This window comes from Alnus glutinosa, chromosome 2 (genome assembly GCF_958979055.1).
Source record: "Alnus glutinosa chromosome 2, dhAlnGlut1.1, whole genome shotgun sequence".
In the NCBI taxonomy this organism is placed as follows: domain Eukaryota; kingdom Viridiplantae; phylum Streptophyta; class Magnoliopsida; order Fagales; family Betulaceae; genus Alnus; species Alnus glutinosa.
This window is the reverse complement of record NC_084887.1, coordinates 29883770-29904735: the sequence shown is the minus strand read 5'-3', so window position 1 is coordinate 29904735 and position 20966 is coordinate 29883770. Positions and strand designations below refer to the sequence as shown.

At 37.3% G+C, this 20966-nt stretch overlaps 2 protein-coding genes across 4 annotated transcripts; one reads left to right on the top strand and one right to left on the bottom strand.

The window, feature by feature from the left end:
- Positions 1-2223: 2223 nt before the first annotated feature.
- On the top strand, positions 2224-5843 carry LOC133859326 (probable histone chaperone ASF1A). Of its 3 annotated transcripts, none has more exons than XM_062294699.1 (4): positions 2224-2361; positions 2515-2673; positions 4910-5025; positions 5129-5843. In XM_062294699.1, exons 2-4 carry the CDS (start codon positions 2565-2567, stop codon positions 5486-5488), a joined length of 585 nt encoding a protein of 194 aa, XP_062150683.1. In that variant the 5' UTR covers positions 2224-2361; positions 2515-2564; the 3' UTR covers positions 5489-5843. The 3 variants fall into 3 exon arrangements, with proteins under 3 accessions (XP_062150683.1, XP_062150684.1, XP_062150682.1); XM_062294700.1 differs by having other exon boundaries at positions 2232-2339; XM_062294698.1 differs by lacking the exon at positions 2224-2361 and having other exon boundaries at positions 2413-2673.
- Positions 5844-7672: 1829 nt separating this feature from the next.
- LOC133859325 (uncharacterized) lies at positions 7673-17964 on the bottom strand. Its single transcript, XM_062294697.1, has 7 exons — positions 17854-17964; positions 17325-17511; positions 16680-16730; positions 11114-11361; positions 8167-8292; positions 8004-8063; positions 7673-7915 (listed from the first exon to the last, which is right to left on the bottom strand). The coding sequence occupies exons 2-7, from the start codon at positions 17488-17490 to the stop codon at positions 7832-7834; spliced, it is 735 nt and encodes a 244-aa protein (XP_062150681.1). The 5' UTR covers positions 17491-17511; positions 17854-17964; the 3' UTR covers positions 7673-7831.
- Between the last annotated feature and the right edge of the window lie 3002 nt (positions 17965-20966).

Here is a 20966-nt window from a genome sequence, read left to right as displayed (position 1 = left end):
TGGTAATATATTCGCTCTTCTAGAGCCTTCAATTAGGTTTGATGAACTTGATATTGTATTGACACTAGCTTTGTTTAATATTAAGTATTCAAAATATTTCTTATCTCTAAGAATTGTGTGTGTTATACAACTGTCTGCTAGACACAAATCTTCACCAATCATTTTTGAATTAATCATTCCATCAGTATGACCCACGCCTCCATATATAAATAAAATAAATTTTATTAATCAAAATAAAATAACAAAATACAATTAAAAATGACGATGTAAACATAATATGATAAAAACATAATGAAAATATATTAATTGTTGTAGACATATTCATCACCAATCAAAATATCAGTTTTTCTGTTAGAGACTTTAAAGAAATCATAAACATCAAGATGAGTGCTACCCTCTCCATTTAGAGTATCAAGAAAAAATGGAGAATCTACAAGATTATTGTGATTAGCAAAATTCATTTCAATTCATTTTTCTTTATCTTTTATGGCGGCTTGGTATAGGTTTAGCAGATATTTAGGCGTACGACATGCATGCGACCAATGTCATTTCATACCATACCTGTAACATTTATCTTCATAGTTATTTGTAGGTTTATTCTGTAAACCTTTGTTTTCATTTTGTTTCGTCTCAGTGTGATTCCACTTTTGGTTGTAAGGGACATTTTTTTTTTTGTAAGAATTATGAGTACATTCCCCTTTACCTCTATAATTTTTTCTACCACGTCCACGACCACAACCACAGTTTCCTTTATTACCATGAAATAATGTTCCATTTGCTTCAGGAAATGGTGTAGAACCTGTTTGATGAGATTAGTGATTTTTCATCAATAGTTCGTTGTTTTGCTCAGCCACTGAAAGACAATATATTAGTTCAGAATATCTTGTGAAATTACGCTCTCGATATTGCTACTGCAGGAGCACATTCGAGGCATGAAATGTGGTATATGTTTTTTCTAACATATCCACATCAGTGACTTTTTCTCCACACAATTTTAATTGTGAGCTGATTTTAAAGAGTGCAGAGTTATTGTCACTGACACTTTTAAAATCTTGCAACCTCAGGTGCATCAAATCACAACGAGCTTTTGAGAGGATAACAGTCTTATGGTGCTCGTATTTCTCCCTTAAATTATTCCACAAGGTCGAAGGATTCTTTACTGTAAGGTACTCAGTTTTTAATTCTTCATGCAGATGATGACGAAGAAAAATCATTGCTTTAGCACTATCCTGCTGGGATGCTTGATTATTTTCCTTAATAGTATTTCTAAGATTCATAGCTTCAAAATGAATCTCTGCATCAAGGATCCAAGATAAGTAATTGTTGTCAGAAACATCAAGAGCGACAAACTCAAGTTTTGTAAGATTTGACATTATAATGAATTGAGAATATCCCACGAATAGCTTTTGATGTTGAAGATCAACAAAACACAACAACTGGCTAGAGTTTCGTGCTAATAACGTGTTGTAAAATTAAAGAAAATAACAAGATAAGATAAAAGAGACTACAATATGTGAAACTAGTTCTTAAGGAACTATGTATGATTATTTTCTATTATTACGTGTTTTACAAACTACTCAATACTCCATTTTATATACATAGAATCATAGTGGGAGGTTAAGGAACAGAAAATGATAGGACATGAATTAAAATGCTACATCAATGTATTACACGAATGTTATAGGAATTCTGAAAGGTAATATGAATGTATAGAATTCTAAAAGATGGAACTAAATGGTCATCCACCAAATGCATGAATGCATTCATAACAGTGAGTATTTTAAACCCATTTTAAGTTTTAACATATGTAGAAATTTTTATTTGGACAAAAATTTATTACAACCCACTTGTAAAAGTGACAAATGTCTCTTGGTACATGAAAAATATATGTTGTTTTAATAGCATGTACTTCTTATATGTTTTTTTAATAGCATTAATAAAAAAACATGTGATTCTCACATGCTTATAGGACATATGTCACTCTTACATGTGGGTTGTAAGAAACTTTTTGTAAATTAGTTTGTAGGAAATTTATGTCATTTTTATTTTGGCTAGCCGTACGAGAGTACTCTAACGGGAGAAAAATATTAAAAAATAAAAAATAAAAAAAGAGGAAAGAAGAAGTGGAAGCAAAGAACAAAGAAAGTAAAAAAGAAGATTAAAGAAAGGGGATCGCTTCGCTTCCTCTGGTCACGTGCTCTCACATTTATTCTGAATTTGAATTTTCCTTCAGCCCTAATCTGAATTCTGAAAGCTCCTCCTTCCCGCCCCACCACAGAGAACCGACCGAGGTTCGTAACCTCCAAACTCCCGCCTAATCTCGCAACTGGCTATCGCCGGTAACCATCCGTACATTCCCCGGTAGCCCCTCAAAATATAAATATAACTTTTGAAAGTTAAAAAGCCAAAAAAAAAAAAAAAAAAAAAAAGGCTCCAAAATCAAAAATAAATGTAATTTTTTGGGATAGTTGCTCCAGCTTTTTGTTTTTTGGTTAATTTTGAATTCCGATGAAGGTTGTGGAAGCTAGGGTTTTCATCGACTTGCACGCTGACCAACAACAACAATGAGTGCTGTGAATATCACCAACGTAACCGTCCTCGACAATCCGGCGTCGTTTCTCACCCCCTTTCAGTTCGAGATCTCCTACGAGTGCTTGACTTCTCTCAAAGACGGTATTTTCTCTCGCTCTCGTCGGGCTTCCTTTTGTCTGCTTGGTTGGTGAGAAATTGAGAGAAATCAAGGAACCTAGAATGCATCTTTAATGTGTCGTAGATGAGGAAAATGAAGGCTTTACTTAATTGTGTAATTGTTATTTCCTTTTCCGTGTGTTTTTTGAGGGCCCAAACAGCTGGATAGGGTTTGCAATGTCATAATTGTTTATTATGAAACAATTAGGTTATGGAATTTACTATTTGCGTATAGGGTTTTTTTTTCCTTCTTACTTTTGGCCGCTACCAGCGTTATGGTCAGGATTGTTAGCTAGGGTTTGTGATCTTGCATTTGATTTTTGAAGTAAATCACACATATGGTTTTTGATGAGACGATGAAATGTGTTGAGGCAATGAGCTCTGTTGGTTGACGATGCAAGATTATGGGGGAAGAAATAACTTTCTGGAGGAATAGAGAGTTTATTTTGAAAGGAAAAGTTGCTTTACTATTGATGCTATGAGTACTTTTGCAAGAGACATGGTTGCTTTTCCTAACCCCAGAATGCATTTGATTGGCCAACTTGTCATAAGTTGGGTTTGAGCCCAAGACAAAGAAGTCTTGAATTGATATCAGTCTTCTTTCTTGATCTAATAGGGCTTGAAGACCTATTTCTCTTAGCATACTTTTGTGTCAATAAATAGCTGGTCACACTACTTTTCATTTAGATGGACTTGAACTTTTGAACCATATGAGATTTCTAAGGGGCAACCACTAGGTTGCATAAGATGGTATTTGTAGATAATTGGTCCTTAAGCCTCCAGATGGTGTTGGGATCCACTGAACCGTGTTGGTATCCTTTGGTCCTGTATTTATGCTACCTTGTTTTCTCCTTTCATAATTGGCTTTCTAAGCTTAGTGCTTGTTTTTTCATCAATCTTGAAACATTTCATGTGCAGTTGGACCACTGCAATTAGGGTCGAATCCACTTTTGAGAATGTTTCCTTGTGTTCGTAGTTCCATTGTGAATTCCTTAGAGAAAGCCACATATTGTTGCAACAATGGAATATTTACTATGAATCTGGTTTAAGTGGTATAATGCTCTTTTGAGCGTCATCATCTTGTCAGCTCTGAATTAAATTTTTGAAGCTAAGGACATTGCATGAAATGCTTAGAGCCCCAAGCTTGCATGTGAAAAAAGGAAGATCTTGTATCTTGGTGGATTAGCATTTTTATGAGCTACAAAGAGATGGCGTTGGTTAATAACACTTTTTTCAACTAGAAGTCTTTTGTCTCTTTTGTTTTGGGTTTTGCATGTTGTGAGGGCAAGAGGAATTTTCTGTGACTTGATTTGATGGGTTGCATAGGCATTTAGTGTCTGCAGATAGAATCTAGCAAAGTAGGATAGAAGAAGTAATAGTAAAGGACGAGGGTGGTTAGAGTGGAAAATGTTGACAGAGATCCTCGTTTATATTTTTTTTCTTCCTAATCAGAGAATTAGCTTAAATTACTGAGGAAATCATAATCAGAAGACTTTTATACATAGACCAAAGGTATCTTAAACTTATGAGTGCTAAGCTACTTTGTAAGCATTTGGCATCCATCATTCTTTCCCAGGCAGTTGATTTCTTTGTTGTCTTCACAATTCAAACAATTATCGGCATGCACAAAAGAAAGGATTTGTATCATCGACTTCAAACTATTTGAAGCTTTTTGTGCCTCAGTCATAGAGTCGATGTTTATGGCTGCATATGAAGAATGAGTTAGGTTACTTATCAAAAAAAATGAAGAATGAGTTAGGTATAGAGACATTTTGTATGTCTTCTCTCTCTTTCTGAGTTCATAGCTGTTAAATTGTCTTCATTTGTGCTTATTTTTATCGTAAAATGGTGAGTTTATATTCCATGGAAAATTGGAAGTTGGAGTGTTTTAGTAAACCTTGGAGTTGGGTGGTTGCAACTCTATGTATTCCTACAAATGTATTTTTTTGGACTGAGCATCAATATTGGATGATAGCTTCAAGAAATCACTAATGATTACATATGTTTTAGAATTTCTGTTCCATGTTTGTGTATTGTCGCACTTGAATATTTAACAAAGTGGTTACTCATCAAAAAAAAAAATAAATTAACGAAGTGGTTACTACTTTTTGGAAAGTTTGATCTGTTCTGTTTTTCTGTCCCATTGTATGAGCTCTCTATAGGGCTTTGTTGACTTATATGCTGCCTTGTCTGTGAGTAACACAATCATTTCGTGGTACAGATTTGGAATGGAAACTCATCTATGTGGGGTCTGCTGAGGATGAGACTTATGACCAACTGTTGGAGAGTGTACTTGTTGGGCCTGTCAATGTGGGAAACTATCGTTTTGTCTTACAGGCAATCTTCACTGGCTCCTTGTTCCGCTTTTTTTTTCTATTGCATTTTTGCATTTGACTTGCATATGGAATCAATTTTGATCTATAATTTTGTTGGGCTGCAGGCAGACCCGCCAGACCCATCAAAAATTCGTGACGAAGATATTATTGGTGTGACAGTGCTTCTTTTGACATGCTCTTATCTGGGTCAAGAATTTGTCCGCGTGGGCTACTATGTGAACAACGATTATGATGATGAGCAGCTGAGAGAGGAACCTCCATCGAAGGTCTTGATTGATAAGGTTCAAAGGAACATTTTATCTGATAAACCCAGGGTCACAAAGTTCCCCATCAATTTCCACCCAGAGGACAGTGAAAGTAGAGAACAACCCCCTCCACCTGATCACCCATCGGAGACTGATGGAAATGGGGAAGAATTGCCTGTTTCACCTGATTATCATCCTTCAGACGAGCAGGGACCTTAAATCACTTAATCACAGGAACTACTTGGAATCCCTGACCCTCCAATTTTCTCATTCAAGGTATATATCATGGTGTTATAATTTGGGAGGCCAAAATTTTGGGCGAATTTTAACTTTACGAAAATGTTGCGTAAATGTTTTGTGGAAGTGGGGATTGAATTTATGAACCTCAAAAATGTGAAGTAAATGTTTGTGGAAGTGTTGGTTGAATTTCTGGGGCCCACCTTAGTTTTTTTGGGTTGTTAAAAATCCTATTTCGTCAAGTTGATTACTGTGATGCAAGTTGTATTTGACGAAAAAAGTATATCCTGTTTCATTAGTTTTTGTCAATTTAGGCCTTATTGGTTCTTGGCGTTCATTTGTCTATGTTTGCTGAATGCTTTATGGATGACTAATGCCTGCTTTTATGCAGTTGAGGCTTCCTAATTTTGGAAGGAGAATTGAGTGAAAAGAGATCATTTCATCTCCTTCCTCTTCAAACTTTAGGAGATATTCTCGAGGGAGTCTGGTCATGGGTGCATTTGAGATAATTATTTATTTATTGTTTTTTTAAAAAGGGCTGATACTCATGATCAGAATCCCTGTGCAGATTTTAAACCAACTAACAAGACCCGTTTGAGGGCAACACAATCTCAACAATATTACTTAAATGTTATATTTATGGAAAAAAAAAAGTTATATAATTGCTTTGATTAACGTTACGTTGCATCGAATGAGAGTGCTTTTGTCTTTCTCCAAGGAATGGCAATCTTTGACCCGTCATTCTTGTGTTGTAGTGGTTTTGGGGCCTCTAGAGAAACAATTGAACATAATTGCTGATTTTGGCACCAACAGATCATGTCAGACATCGGCAACTGACCGGCATTTTCTAATAACAGTTCATCCCGGAGTGTTGTCGTTATCGATGGTATAACTCTTGCTATCCCACACCTGTTGCAGATATGTTATTATCTTCTTATTTCCACCATCCACCATATCACTATCCAAGAGTCACTGAAATTTCACCTAGCCTTGGCTTGGCCTCCCCCATTTGTTTCATGAACCCAATCAAGGGCTGCTAGAGTGCACAAGCATGTCGAGAGAAGCAATTTTTTAGCTCATCATGAATGTTGGCTTCATTGTAATGTGCAACTGTAAACATCAGCAGCGTAGCACATCACGGCAAAGATTAAAAGTAATTAGGTATTGTGCATGATATCTATTGGATAATCACGCATGGTCTTTATTGTCTTGAATAACAGAATTTCGGAATTGGATTAAACCAAAAATCCAATGACTTGCCTTCTACACCGGAGCAGCAGGATACAGTTCCCGATGAAACACGCCGGAACTTGAAGGAGTGAGGGGAAAGGAGAGAATAAAAGAAAACGACAATATTAAGTATTCCCTTTATAAATAATAATAGTCCATTTTCAATCTCAATCCTCCTCTCCCAAGATTCTCTCTCAAATAACTTCCTTACTGAGCATCCCTGTCAGTGAACCCTTAGAGAGGAGGGCGCTTTTCCCTTCCCTCCCTCCCCCTCTCATCTTGCCATCTCTGATACCCTTTTTCTCTTTTTTTTTTTTTTTTTTTGGGAAGTTGGAAGATAAATCTATTGTCGCCCATTCATCTCCGCCACACACAAGCCTTTCCACTGGTCTCCTCACCCTGATCTACCACAAGCCGTTGGCCAACCAGCTACTCTACTAGCACATGAGGCGCACATGCCGCCCCATCCTATGGTATCCAAATTCCACTCATCCCTCCAAGAGCCCACTCTTACCTCCTTCCTCAATTAAACTAAGAGTGGTTTTCTTCTTTGTCCAAAGCTCCCTCAGAGCCTACACGTTAGTCCAAGGATGCGGGACAGTTGATCTTCATCAACCACGTCATTGCAGTCATTGTCAGTACACACTTTCCTACTGTAAATCTCATATTCAGCAAACAATTCTCAGCAGGCCAACCATCCGACTACTTCACAAACCACCATCAAGGCGGCCCTCTCCTTAGCTCTTTAGTCAAAGAACTATGGAACCAGATCATTTGGAAATGAATCCATTTCCAGTTTTTATGTCTTGCACCGGTATGACTGTATTGAGGTGTTGGGATCCCCCCTCCTTTTTTTTTTTTTTGATAAGTAAAGGGATCCCCCCTCCTTTTGTAATTTTATTTTCTATTAATATTGTCGTTACCTTGCTAAAACCCAAAAAAAGAGAAAGTATTCCCTTGATAAATTTATCAAACCAAGCAATGTCTTACACGGGATGCCAAATGTGAGCGAGCAGCTCTGCAGAAATTGTAAAATTCTTTGATTCATTTCTTGCAGCCAATTTGTCACTAGCAGTACGGCCAAAACAACATTCTTCATTTCTCATTTTTCCTCCTTTTCTTGGCTGGGCTTTTTGTCGAATCCCTTTCTTTTCCAATGTTGTCAGCATATCCCATTTTCTGCAACTCATATTAAGCAATTTCATAAACCTTATATAAGCTCAAATCACAAATTACCTGCGATCATCAAGTTATAACGTTAATTTACCTTCTTTGTTTTTCTCTTTTGTTCTCCCTGTCTTTTTCTGTTTTTCCTTTTTTTATTACCCTGGAACAGATAAATGGCGCTGGATTAGTTTCTTGTACGGACATCTAATATCCAATCTGTTTATTTAACATTGTGCTGGAACTATCAAATTATGAACACCAACCAGTGGAAGAGCTAAAATTCGAGCATTCATCTCTGCAGCAGTCTCTTGGTTCTCAATTTCCCCATCACTGTTGAGCATGGCCTTCAGCCTACCTTCATTCAGTAATTTCTCAGATCGAGCATGTCTCTAAATAAGAATAAAACAAGCTATTATTAGGCCAACAATGGAAAGCCTTTATAATCCATAAACAAATGGGGACAACTCTCTCAGTTTGAATTAACTTGTGGGCTTACAGCACCACATACAGAAACCCAGTGTGACACTCATGCTTACAGATATAGGTCATTCAAAATTTGTGGAATGACTGCATCCTGTTTTCTCAGAAAAAGTTAACGCAGAGTAACAGTAATATTACTTTTTGGGTATCTCCTATTCAAATTTGAAATAGAACCATCTGATTGAAATTGAATTGATGGGTTGGAGTTCCTATTTGAGCCAACCTGAATATAACCAGGTTAGTTTGGTCCAACCCAGTGCTGTGAGTTGATAAGTCCATGTAAGAAATTAGCAGTTATCATTGTGATCCCGAGCAGAACCAAGTGTAGTTAAATACAGGATGGTGACAGCTAGGGTTAGCTCATGCTTAGACAACTTTTTGTCTAGCTTCATCATGTCAACTTGAATTCCCCATATAGTTCCAAATAACACATAATCGACCAAACGCACTTATTCTTAGAAATAAAACGTTTAAGGAAGGTTGCAATGACTTATCAAAAAAATAAAACGTGCAAGGAAGGAGATTTAGTGCCAGAGCATGAAGAGAAAGATCAACTGAAGCAGAGCATTATAATGAAAAGGCATACTTGAATGCAGAGGGATAGTGATGGCTGAGGCAATCTTGCAACACTCCGGCCCGTTAGGGCTAGGCTTGTTAACACAGATCCTCAGAGGCACAAAGGTATATATATATATAACCAGAGCAACTAAATCACTCAATCAATGCATGATATGAAGAATCATTTATTAAACTTCAGTGCCCAAATGCAAGGTCAAAATTTCTTAAAGAAAATAACCTAACTCATAAAATGTTCTTTAAGCCCTACGCACTTACTTAATAAAATAAAATGACATAATGCACTAATCCTGTATTATGATTTAATTGATCGAGCCAAAAATTGTTCTTGACACTTGGGAGAAGGTTATACCATTTGGCAGAGACTTGCCACGACTCAAAGTTGAAAGAAAGGTTATGAGGATAACCGGTGCCGTGATCTGGACATTGTCATGGATGATAGGGTATTTCTCAGGATTTCACCGATAAAGGGGGGTCACTTGTTTCGGCAAGGTCTGACTTACGAGGAAACATTCACAAAGATAGTGACCGGAAGGATAAAAGTTACGCTCAGAAAGATTCCAATGGTTGAGGTGATGGAGCAACCGCCGATCACAGTCTGAAGCTTCATGGGAGTTCGAAGATGAGATGAGAGCAAAGTACCCCCAGCTGTTTGAGTGATAACTTATGTTTTAATCATGTATTATGAAAAAATAAAATTTTTATGCAATAATTTTTTTTATTGGATTCATGTGCATCTCCTTTCTTTTAGTTATTGCTGTTATTTATGTGTGGCACGTATGGCTTCACTATTTCATCATCAAAGTCCGAGGTGACCTTTGCGTACCAATCAGATCCTGAGATTAGACGAAGACGTGAGATAAGATAGGCCCGCAGGCATGACGGCGAGACTATTAGCCTGCAATATTTCCCAGCTTAGGAGGAGACCAGCACGATTACGCAGGGTGTCGCCGGCAACTCGACAACCAAGCGATCCTCCAAGCATGCACAACATCCCAGGGTTGCGAAACGCCCTACAGAGTTTGGGTTGGGATCCCAATGGAGAGTTGTCTCTGATAGAGTGGCTTGTAAAGGACACTGCACCCCCATTGGCAGAAGCAGATGGTGAGACCCTACCTCACAGGAAACGCCCGAGGCAGGATTGATTAGGTGAGTACTTTTACTTCCTTTTTTTTGTTTGTGTTCTAGCAAATGTTGGTTACGGAATTTTATTTTTATTTTCATTTTTATGGGGGGAGGGGGGGAATTGTAACAATCCCTATCTTAGCCTAGGCTAATTCTTAGGCAAAGCCCAAGTAGGTGGGCTTAGAATGTGCAGGCCTTAGGCAAGCCCATTAAGCATAAATAACAAATTTTACTTTTCAATATTATTCCAAGTGATGCAAATGGTTTAATGGTTAGTATTGCATGATTTTATGAAAGTGGCATGGGCTCGAATTTTCATAATCACATTTTTAGCATGATTTTTAATAAGTTTTTTTTTTTTTTTTTATAAAAACCCTAACCCTACCTGCTGCCCCTTATGTAGTCTAATATGTATACATTATCTTTGATTAGTTTCCAAAATTATTTCCAAGACCATTAAAGTAAAGTTTAGGTTGTATACATTTAAGGATAGAAATCCAAATTATTCTCTCATAATCTCATACAATCTCTCATTATTACATGTGACTTTATTTTCAAAACTCAACCTGGCTATGATACCACCTGAAGGCTGGTGCTCAAACACATGATTTTCATCTAACTTCATCGTACCAATGTAAATCAGAAACTATATGATTGCCCAAGTACACTCAACCTAGAAACTGCATGAGGTTATAATTAAGCATTTGAATCAACAACAATTCTTGCCAAAGCATGATGGGAAAGATTTACTAATGCCCTCATTAAAATGATTGGGAATATTCAGCAGTTATTATTAAAATATAAATATCATTAAAGGATTTGTAGGGGTGATGCAGCTGCATGTAAAAACAATCAAATTTCAAATATATGAGAGAAAGAAAAGAAGGATATTCACAATTGCAGAGTCACAGTCGAAGATTTACTTTTTCTTATATGACAAGGATTCATGTTGTTATGCCATAGTTGGGTTAGTAATTGTAAATGATGATTTGATTTTTTAGACAAAAAGAAATATGCCAGACATCTTACCTTGGACTTAAGATGAGCCCTTAGAGTTTCCTCATTCAAACAGATAATTCTAGGGCATATCCTGCACTTAAAAACTGATTTGCATTTTAATATACAGGCTGGAATATCTGCAGGTAATGATTCCTTTTCAGCTGCGATATCAGACTGTGTCTCCAGTGTTTTGGAACCACGTTGACCAGACAGCTGACTGTCAGTAAGGATTTCTCTTTCATTTCCAGTTTCAGAATCATCATCACTTATGGGTAGACCTGCATGCAATAATTATGTCAAACATCCAGGAAAAATAAATCCTTTCAGGGTCAAGAGAAGCATGTATTTTGAAGAATTGTTATGATATACAGCAAACTCTAGCACATCAAGAAGAATACAGTTTGCAAAAGATAGGAAATAGGATAGCAGACCAAAGTCTACGACATTTCCATCAATAATTTTGCAAAAGAAAATCTGAAATGAGGCAGGAGGTAGCATGTTTTCCACACCAAAGGCTTCCTCTGGCATCTAATCCAGAACTAAGACCAGCTTTTAAATTTTTCCAGTTTATTCCAGAGTCAAGAGAAGCATGTATTTTGAAGAATTGTTATAATATACAGCGTACTCTAGCACATCAAGAAGAACACGGTTTGCAAAAGATAGGAAATAAGATAGCAGACAAAAGTCTACGACATTTCCATAAATAATTTTGCAAAAGAACATCTGAAATGGGGCAGGAGGTAGCATGTTTTCCACACCAATAGCTTCCTCTGGCATCTAATCCAGAATTAAGACCAACTTTTTAATTTTTCCAGTTTATTGCCCTACCGACTCCATCTAATTTCAAATTAATTCAAGTCACTTAATCTTAGCAAAGGATTCTTAATTGTCAATGTAGGACGCAGAAGAGTTCAATTTTTATTCTTGTGATTAGAGTAATGAAAACTATTAGAAAGTCGAAGGCAAAGCACCATGAAAAGAGATTTAAAAAGGAGCCTTGCCCAGTAACTAAGACAAATCAACTCCTAAAATTGAAAGAAAAAACAAAATACAAAACTGAAAGAGTCAAAATGGATTGCACCCTATAATCCGATCCGAGTTGAGGAAGGATTTTTGAAATAGTCAAGATTACAGTGATCAAAGGAAAACCCTGTGTTTCTTAAGAGGGATTGCATTACCTCAAGAGCCTGTCATTCTGCTCATCTCAAATGTACCACATCAAACATAGAAGACTTAATCAGACCTCAGCATTACCCACATTGACTAAACAAAGCAAAAAAAAAAAAACCTATTGGAAAACCAAAGGCTATTGGAAAACCAAGCAAAAACTAGACCATGGTTGGCAAACTAACAGGCATTGAAGAAGCAGGCGATCAACAAATTCCCCATCTAACTTGATAATATAGCACCAACAAGATGCCCCCTACAAAGCAGATAATCCTCCCTAGAGCTGCTGTCCACTCAAAAAAATGCTATACCTTAAAAGAAACAGCAGAATGCCATATACCCTCCAAGGAAAAGCAGGGCCTCCCAGACCCCTCTACTCCATATAAAATATCCTAACTTTGAATTCCTTACAGCTTGACAAGGCCTAACACGTCCAATTCCTCGCCCCACTCCTGTCCCTCAGCCTAGCATGCTTCCCACTCTAACTATAGATATGGACCACCAATGCATATTTCCTTCTGAACAAATATAAACTAGTCACTATAGTGGAATTTTTTTTTCTTTTTTTTGATAAGTAAGAGAAATTTTATAAAAGATGAAAGCGCCCCTGAGGATGTAGGGAATACACAAAAGCCAAAAGGATGCAAAAACAAAGAGAACAAAAAAGACAAAAGAAACGAGAAAAACACCCACAAAGACCCAACCATAGCAGAAAACTCAAAGCACCCCAACAAAAACCCAAAAACCCTCTATAACATTATATCACAGCAACCCTCTTGCTTTTGCCCTGAGTAGAACCAAGACTCCTAGCATCATAATTGATATCGCACTCAAGGTTATGAAGTTCTCTATTCCCTTTAACCTTAAGAGTGGAGACTGGGACCTCAAGACATTGCCCCTCAACCACTTGAGCCATGACATCCAAAAAAACATTTTACGTTCCCCTCAAAGGAAATCCCTACAGTTTGAAGGCATAGCACAGCGTCGAACATTGCCCCAGGAGAACCTACAACCTCTTCGGAAACACCTTCCCTCAAAGATTCAACCACCTCAACCGACGGGAAAGAATGGTTTCGTGGAAGAAGGAACCCACGCTGACAAAAGCTGACCAGAGGCTTCCTATCTGCCATGGACTCCAAAGGTGGCAAAGGATGATGGCCCAGCGGAGAAGGAGATGCAGACTGCAGTGATTGCCGCCAAAGACTCAGCTAACAACAACTTGTTCAATTGCGCATCCTTTCGCTTCCAAGAATACCTCATCGCCGACTTAGATTCTGAAGGATAGATAGGCGCTCTAGACTCTGACATCATGGGAAACGAGAGACGAAGCCGTTCACCCAACTCTTCGGCCCCTGAGGAAACACTAGGAAAAGCTGACCCACAACCTGCTTTCCAAGTCTGGGGAGAAGCAGGAGAAGCTTGCTGCAAAGAACCAAGACCCTTGAGAAGTCATGGACAAAAACTAGATCCGGGGCAAGTGAACCAAGGCCCTGCTCAACAACTCCAGAGAAGAGAAGGGAGGGACCAGTGAAGAAGGTGCTGGACCCGATATAGCAGAGACCTCACCCGACTTTGATAGAAACCTAGTCAGACCAGAAGCACCACTGGCATAATCTGGAGACGCTGGAGAAGACACCCAGCTAAAGGACGCTAACTGGGACAAGAAACCAGACCCCACTAAAGCGCAAGAGAAGCCATCGGCACACTAGACGACCTGCCAGGAGAACCCACCGCTTTCGGCATCGGAGAAAAGGTTGGTGAAGGCGAGGAGACACCCTGACCCGAGAGATCAAAACCCACATCTGCTGAGAAAGAATTGGAACTAGAACCCGAAACAAGACCCGACTTATTGACCTTCTTAACGCTGGGCTTAAAGCCCAGCTCACACCATATATCATGCAAAAGTTCCATCCCCAATCTTAAATTTCAGAAACTTCTTAAAGCACCCTAACCGCATAACAAACTTTAACTAACAACCCCCCCCCCCCCCCCCCCTCCTCCAACATAAGAACCTCAAAACAAGCTAAGAAAGAGCAATCCCCCCAACCCCATATGCAAGTCTTCCACCATCCTCCAAAGACCCTTCCCACTGCAAACCTCCATAAGGATTTCCACAAATATTGAGCAGTCCTGACCTCCTATAAATGAGTGAGGAAAGCACTTGCACCAGCGATAACTATCCCCGCAAGCCTGTCCAAAATTTCCCCTCATAGTCTGCCAAGGAAGTTCCTCACTGTACAAGACATGGAGGAAAGAATGGATTGCTCCACATAATTCTCCCCATACTGCTGAGGAGGATTCAGAAAAGTAAATAAAACAAAAGTTGCACGGAAAATTATAACTATTGATCCATTGCCTCCACCCACCTTAAAATCCCATACATTTAAAAAGGAATCATAAGAAGTTCTGACATTTGATTGCAAACCAGTTTCATATCAACTTTGCAGCCCACCCTTGCCCAGGTCAAATGTTCTTCTCTCTCTTAATTATACTAAAGCCATGCAATAACAGAAAAATTAAATATGAGCAGAACAGTTCAGGAAGTGGATAACAAATGTCCTCTTTTATTTCTTTTATAGGTAAGCAATTTATTAGGACCAACCACTATGGGGCATAATCCCATATCATATTTAATAATTCCATAATTACCTAGTTATTCGTACTAAAAAATCAGCAAAGCTTCATCCAAAAGTTTTATGCGAGTGAGAAAAATCTTTCCTTACTCATTACATTCATTTTCTTGGATTCATCCGAAAAGGTCAGACCGACCCTCTAGGTAGAACACATAGTTTCCAAGAATTTATAAGGCTCACACGAACTGTGTTCTTTTTCAAGAACAAGGCACAAAGTTGTTGGTGTTATTATAAAAGCATTCATATGAAGCATTGCTAATGCGCTCGGTAGTTTATAAATTCTTGTGAGCCTTGGTATATGAATACTAACTCCAAGACTTATCATGATGAATAATATTTGATGTCGCCTAACTTCTATTTGTACTTTTGAGTACTTTTTTTAAGTAACTGAAATAACATTATAAAGTGGAAAATGCGCAATTCAAGTACACGAAAAATATACAGGAATAACACCTAGTTAGAAAGAGAAAAAAGATGAAGAAAAACATGAAAAACTAAACAAATTAAGATAGGCAAAAGAAGCTGTCCAAAGGTAAAGAGTATTAAAGAAAAAAGACTTGATCTCCAAAGACACCACAATGGGCATGACGGCACACCATCTACCACACAACTACACTCTACGGACTACCATATAACGCCCTCTCCAACAAGCAAACAAGTCTACTACTCGTCTAGGCATAACCCAAGACAGCCCAACAGGACTGGAAAGAACACTCTATAAGGCACTAGCAACCTCAAAATGGAGAAGAAGATATCTACAGACTCCCCACTCCTCTTACACATAAAGTACCAATCGACCACAATGACATGCCGCTTCGTTAGGTTATCCATGTAAGAATCTTCCATTGAGCGGCCAACCAAGCAAAGAAAGTTGTTCTCAAAGGAACCTTAATCCGCCAAATACTCCTCCAAGGAAAGGGGGTGACATCATGAGGGACAAAGACATTGGAGAAAGATCTAATGTTGAACAACTTTTTTTTGGGAGGGCACAACAAAGCTTGTCTGCACCTCCCGTCTCAATCTTAGGGAGTACAACAAATTGAAAAAGGAAGCAAAGACATCCACCTTCAAATCATGAGTCACTCTAAAAAAGCTTACATTCCATTAATGAGAGCCACTATAAAGCTCTAAATGATCCGCTATGGAAGCATCCTTAACGCTAGCAATACGATATAAATCCGAAAAAGCTTCCTTAAGGGCCTGAACCCCACACCACGTGCCTTGCCAGAATCTAGTCTTGGAGCCATCTCACACCTCAAATTCAGTATGACTGGAAAACACTCCCATACCCCTCCTGATATTCTTCTATAACCCCACCCCATTCAACCCAAGAACCTTATTAGAACAGCACCCATCTTACAAGCTGCCACATTTAGAATCCACCGCAACTCTCCACCAAGCCTCTCTCTCATGCATATAGCGACATAACCGTTCTCTCAAAAGGGAATTTTAAGTACTTTGTTGAAGCAGAATCAAATATCGAGGACACTAAGAAGGAGCTTAAACAAACATAATCCATACTGATTCATATATTTGTGAGCTAAGTTGCCCAAGTTCTAAGTATTAAGATGCATCATCAAAAAACTTGTAAAAGCCTATATAATAGATAGAATGTCAGAAAAAGAGAGAACAACACTTTGTCAGTCAGCATCAAACTTTGACATACCTTTTGTTGCTTGGTCATGTGAAAAGCATAGTGGCAGTATCATGGTGGATATATCATTAATGCATCTCACTTTATCTAAACAAAAGATTACATAAATTCCAGCATTGAAGACAATACAAAGAAATCCTACCTGACGAGTCAATATCAACCTCATTTGCTGAGCTATCCTCACTCTTATATCCTGAAACCAGGGGGGAAAAAGTATGTTGTAAATTAGAAATGATGAAGTTATAGTTGAAGCATAATAAAAGGGGGGAAAAGTCTATTAGTAACATTTTGGTTCTAGTTAAAGTAACATGACAATCACCAAAACAAAAATTGCAGGAAGTATATACAGAATCTTTTGATAAAGAAAATCAAAATCATATGAAATAACAAAAGCAGCATCAGCAGTAGTTATTGCTGATATTATATGTATTATTGAAGAAAGAACAGGTAGACATGAATAATTACATTTATGCATCGAATCGGATCTGGAAAAAAAATAAAAATAAGACCCCAGATCAAAAACATAGAATACAGTTTGTGAATCATGGACTAGGGAGACCTCAAAGACAATAACACTATGAACCAGCTAAACGCAAATGTAGAGCAGACAAAAAAAAAATTACCAAATAAGTTTTCCAGCATCATCCTATTCACGTAACCAACTAAAATAGAAGTATGAACACAAGTTTCAATGTAAATGTTATACTTGTAAGCACTATAGCAGCAGATATCGAGCATATGCATAAATGTCTAGAGAGAGAAGAAAATTAAATAAGAGTGAACCAACCAGACGAGGTAGAGCAAGATTCATTATCCTCTTTCACTTCCGCAACTGCATCATCCTCTGATCCATCTATGGCTTCTGCCTCTAATTCAGAGTCGGAGGACGAAGATGAATCTGAGGCATCATCTCTATTGGCGTGCTCTAGCTTGTAGAATTGCCTCTTTATCATTACTGCTCTTGGAATTCAATTCTGAGAAACATGAAGTCAGAAAATAAAAGTGGGTTGGTTAGTTTGTTCTCTTACTTATCAAAAAAAAAAAGTGGGTTAGTTTGCAATTATCAGGGATTACATATTACAAACCATGTGCAGAACAAAGACCAGAATGTATCTTATAGGGATGGCATATAATACACCAAGTGCAGAAGAAAAAAAAAAAAAACTCTCAGAAGTTTATCACTAAATCAATTCCCATTCGGAGATAATTTTTTCAATATCTCACAGTGCCAAAGATAGAGTGAGTCAGCCAAAATACTGCACATCTGTCACTATGGAAAGAGAGGAAGGGAGAGACTGAGAGAGAGAAGCGCTCACATTGAATTGAACGAAGCTGGTGACGGCCGGGCACGGAGAGAGAGAGAGAGAGAGAGAGAGGGAGTGAGTGAGAGGTTTTAGGTTCGGCTGCAGAGAGACAGAGAGAGAAATGTTGGTAATGAAGCCCGGTCCAATATGGGAACTAGCCATTATATGGGCCACATGACACGTACGGAACAAGACCCAACATTTTGAAGCCCATATAAATTTGGTCATACGTAATTTAGGGTGTGCAAGCGGTTGTAATTGCAATTATTCACTTCTAACCGCAACCGGTTTAAACAGTTATTTATTTTTAAATAACCGCAACCCTCTAGACCGATTAGAGCCACCACAACCTCGAGCCACCCATTTTTTAAAAGTTTTTTTAATTTTTTCAATTTTAATGAATTTTTCAATTTTTAGTATGAAATATGTCTACGTATCAGTTTCTTATTAGGTTGATGTGAACTTCCGTTAATTTTATGGACAAATTTTGGACAAAAGTACCATCTCCGCTTTTACCCATAAGTGAGGTATAATCTACAATACAAATTGAAATCAATGTGGGTAAAAATAAAGTATTTAAACTACGTGGGGTAATGAGTGTTTAACCCTAATTAAGGCTCATAATCACCAATGAAAACATATATACATTTTATGCAATAAAACATCGACTGTAGAGCTGATAAATTTATACTTCCAACGTGGACTTAAATAACGTTTGAACCTCTATGCACGAGCTCAAACTCGTCTACAACACATTTACAATACTTATTTTTTATTGTACTGATACCAACAATCTTGCAATTGCAGGCAACATTGTTTCCCATCAAGATTGAACCACCATTAATGATTGACTCATAAGTAGTAAATTAATACATTTTAGGGAATATATGAAACGTACAAGAAGTATCAATGACAACTCACATGTCATTAAAACGACCATCAGAAACGGTAATTGCAATAACAAGTTTTGAACCCTCATATTTTTCTTCAACAACGCCAGCCACAAAAAAGGAACATATCTTATTACCTTCATCTTTATTTTTCAACTTTGAACATTTGGATTTGCAATGTACATTCTTTTTGCAATAGTAACACTTAACTTCCATTTTTGACGTGGATTGCGATTAGCTCCTTGATTTATATTTTTGCCTTAGTCTCAATTACTGAATTAACCTATAAAATTAGATGATTTTTTTTGAATGAATCTTAATAAATAAATTATTAATTTGCCTCATTATCACTACATTTCTCATTCAATATTGTCCTCAATTCTATATAATTCAAAGCATACTTAACGTTCGATAAGGAGGTGGTATCTATATCGTTCAACATTGATTTAATTTAAATTATCAAAGAAATCAGATAGTGAACACAACAAAATCAAGGTTTGATCCTCATCGTCAAATTGAATATCAATATTTTTCAATTCCATTAGAATTTTATTAAATTAATAAAGATAATTACAAAGAGACGCACCTTCCTCAATCTTAATGGTATATTACTGTTACTTAAAATACAACGCATTAGTGAGTGACTTCTTCATATACAACAAGTTCGCTAACGTCTTTCAAAGTCCAGTGACAATTTCTTTATTGGTGACTTATTTGAAAACTCCATACGAAAAAAACAACAAAATTGCACTATATGTTTTTTCTTCAAGTTTTGCGATTTCTTTATTTGATGATGTTGGTTGTGTATCGCCATCCAAAATCCTCGTCAAACCTTGTTGTCGATCGCAACAAAGACTGCAACTTGATGTGCCGAAGGCAAAAACTATTGTGACCATCCAAATTTTCTACTGCAATTTTTGTAATAACTATCCTGCAAAATAAAGAAACGAGCTCTTATACCAATTCGTGACAAAATAATTTTAGGATTCTAATGAAATAGAATAAAAAATAACCTAATTAATCATATAGGACATAAAACTGGGAATCAAGTATGTGCCTTGCACGTACCTTCCCAATTAATTACTAAAATAATGTTGGCACCTTAACAACGTTTTAGAAAAACGACGCCTACATAACGACTTCTTTATAGAACCGATGCCATACTAGCGTTCATATAACATGCATGTCGACCTATAATAAGGTTTTTGCCAACGCATGGTTGTCGGCGACCATTGCGTGACCGGCAGTGGTGGCCTTCTCACCTGTCTTAGCGACCACCGTCTAGTCATTAGCCTGTCATTATAGCTCTAATGGCCACCGCATGGCCGCCTTAACTATTATGATGGATACTCCTTTGCCCTTGTACATTTTATGAAGGTAATTGCCCAACGTCCACGTACATTGGTTTTGATGGCCACTGCGCGGCCGTCACACATGTTTTGATGGCTACACCGTGGCTCTTGGATCTATTAGTGGTCGACATCTGTGGAGGTTAGCCCGTAGCAGCCTATTTTAATTTGCTTCTTTTATATTTTGAGAAAAAAAAAATTTCAGAAATACTTTTTCAAAGTAGTTATTCAAAGAGTTTTCAGAGGTGGCTTCTACATACAACACTTTTTTAGGCGTAGTTCACACTTCACACAATTTAAAAAATAATTCTCAAAACAAAAAAAAATACTTTTTATATATATTAGTTCCCAAAATAAGGTGGTGATTGTAGAGGGAGACTTTTCGATATATAGAAGAAATAGAGAGAAAAAGTCTTTTATTAATTTTTAGCATGCATGAGCAAATGATTCATAGAAGTTTGAGGATTCATTGGAATGTGCAAACAAGATTTGTGTTTCATCGAGATTGTTTGCATGCTTTAATACCATCTTAAAATAGGAGAAGAAAGAAGTCAAAAGTCATGATAAAATATATAAAAATAAATAAATAAATAAAAAAATCGAGAAGAAGGAAGAGAAAGAATATAAAAAATTTCAGGTGATTAGTTTAAAGATCTATATCCATGACTAGTACCAGTAAAGGTCTTAACACCTTAAACTTACGTCTTTAAGATATTTCAATATGGATAAATACCATTTTTAATATGTTTTTGAAGTGCCTAATAAAAGCCAGCATGTTATTAATTAAGGTTATCCTCAATTCCCTTTCGGAAAAAAAAAAAAAAAAAGGTTATCCACAAGTCCTCTGTATCCTGTAGTAACGTAACATGAAATCTTTAATTTCTTT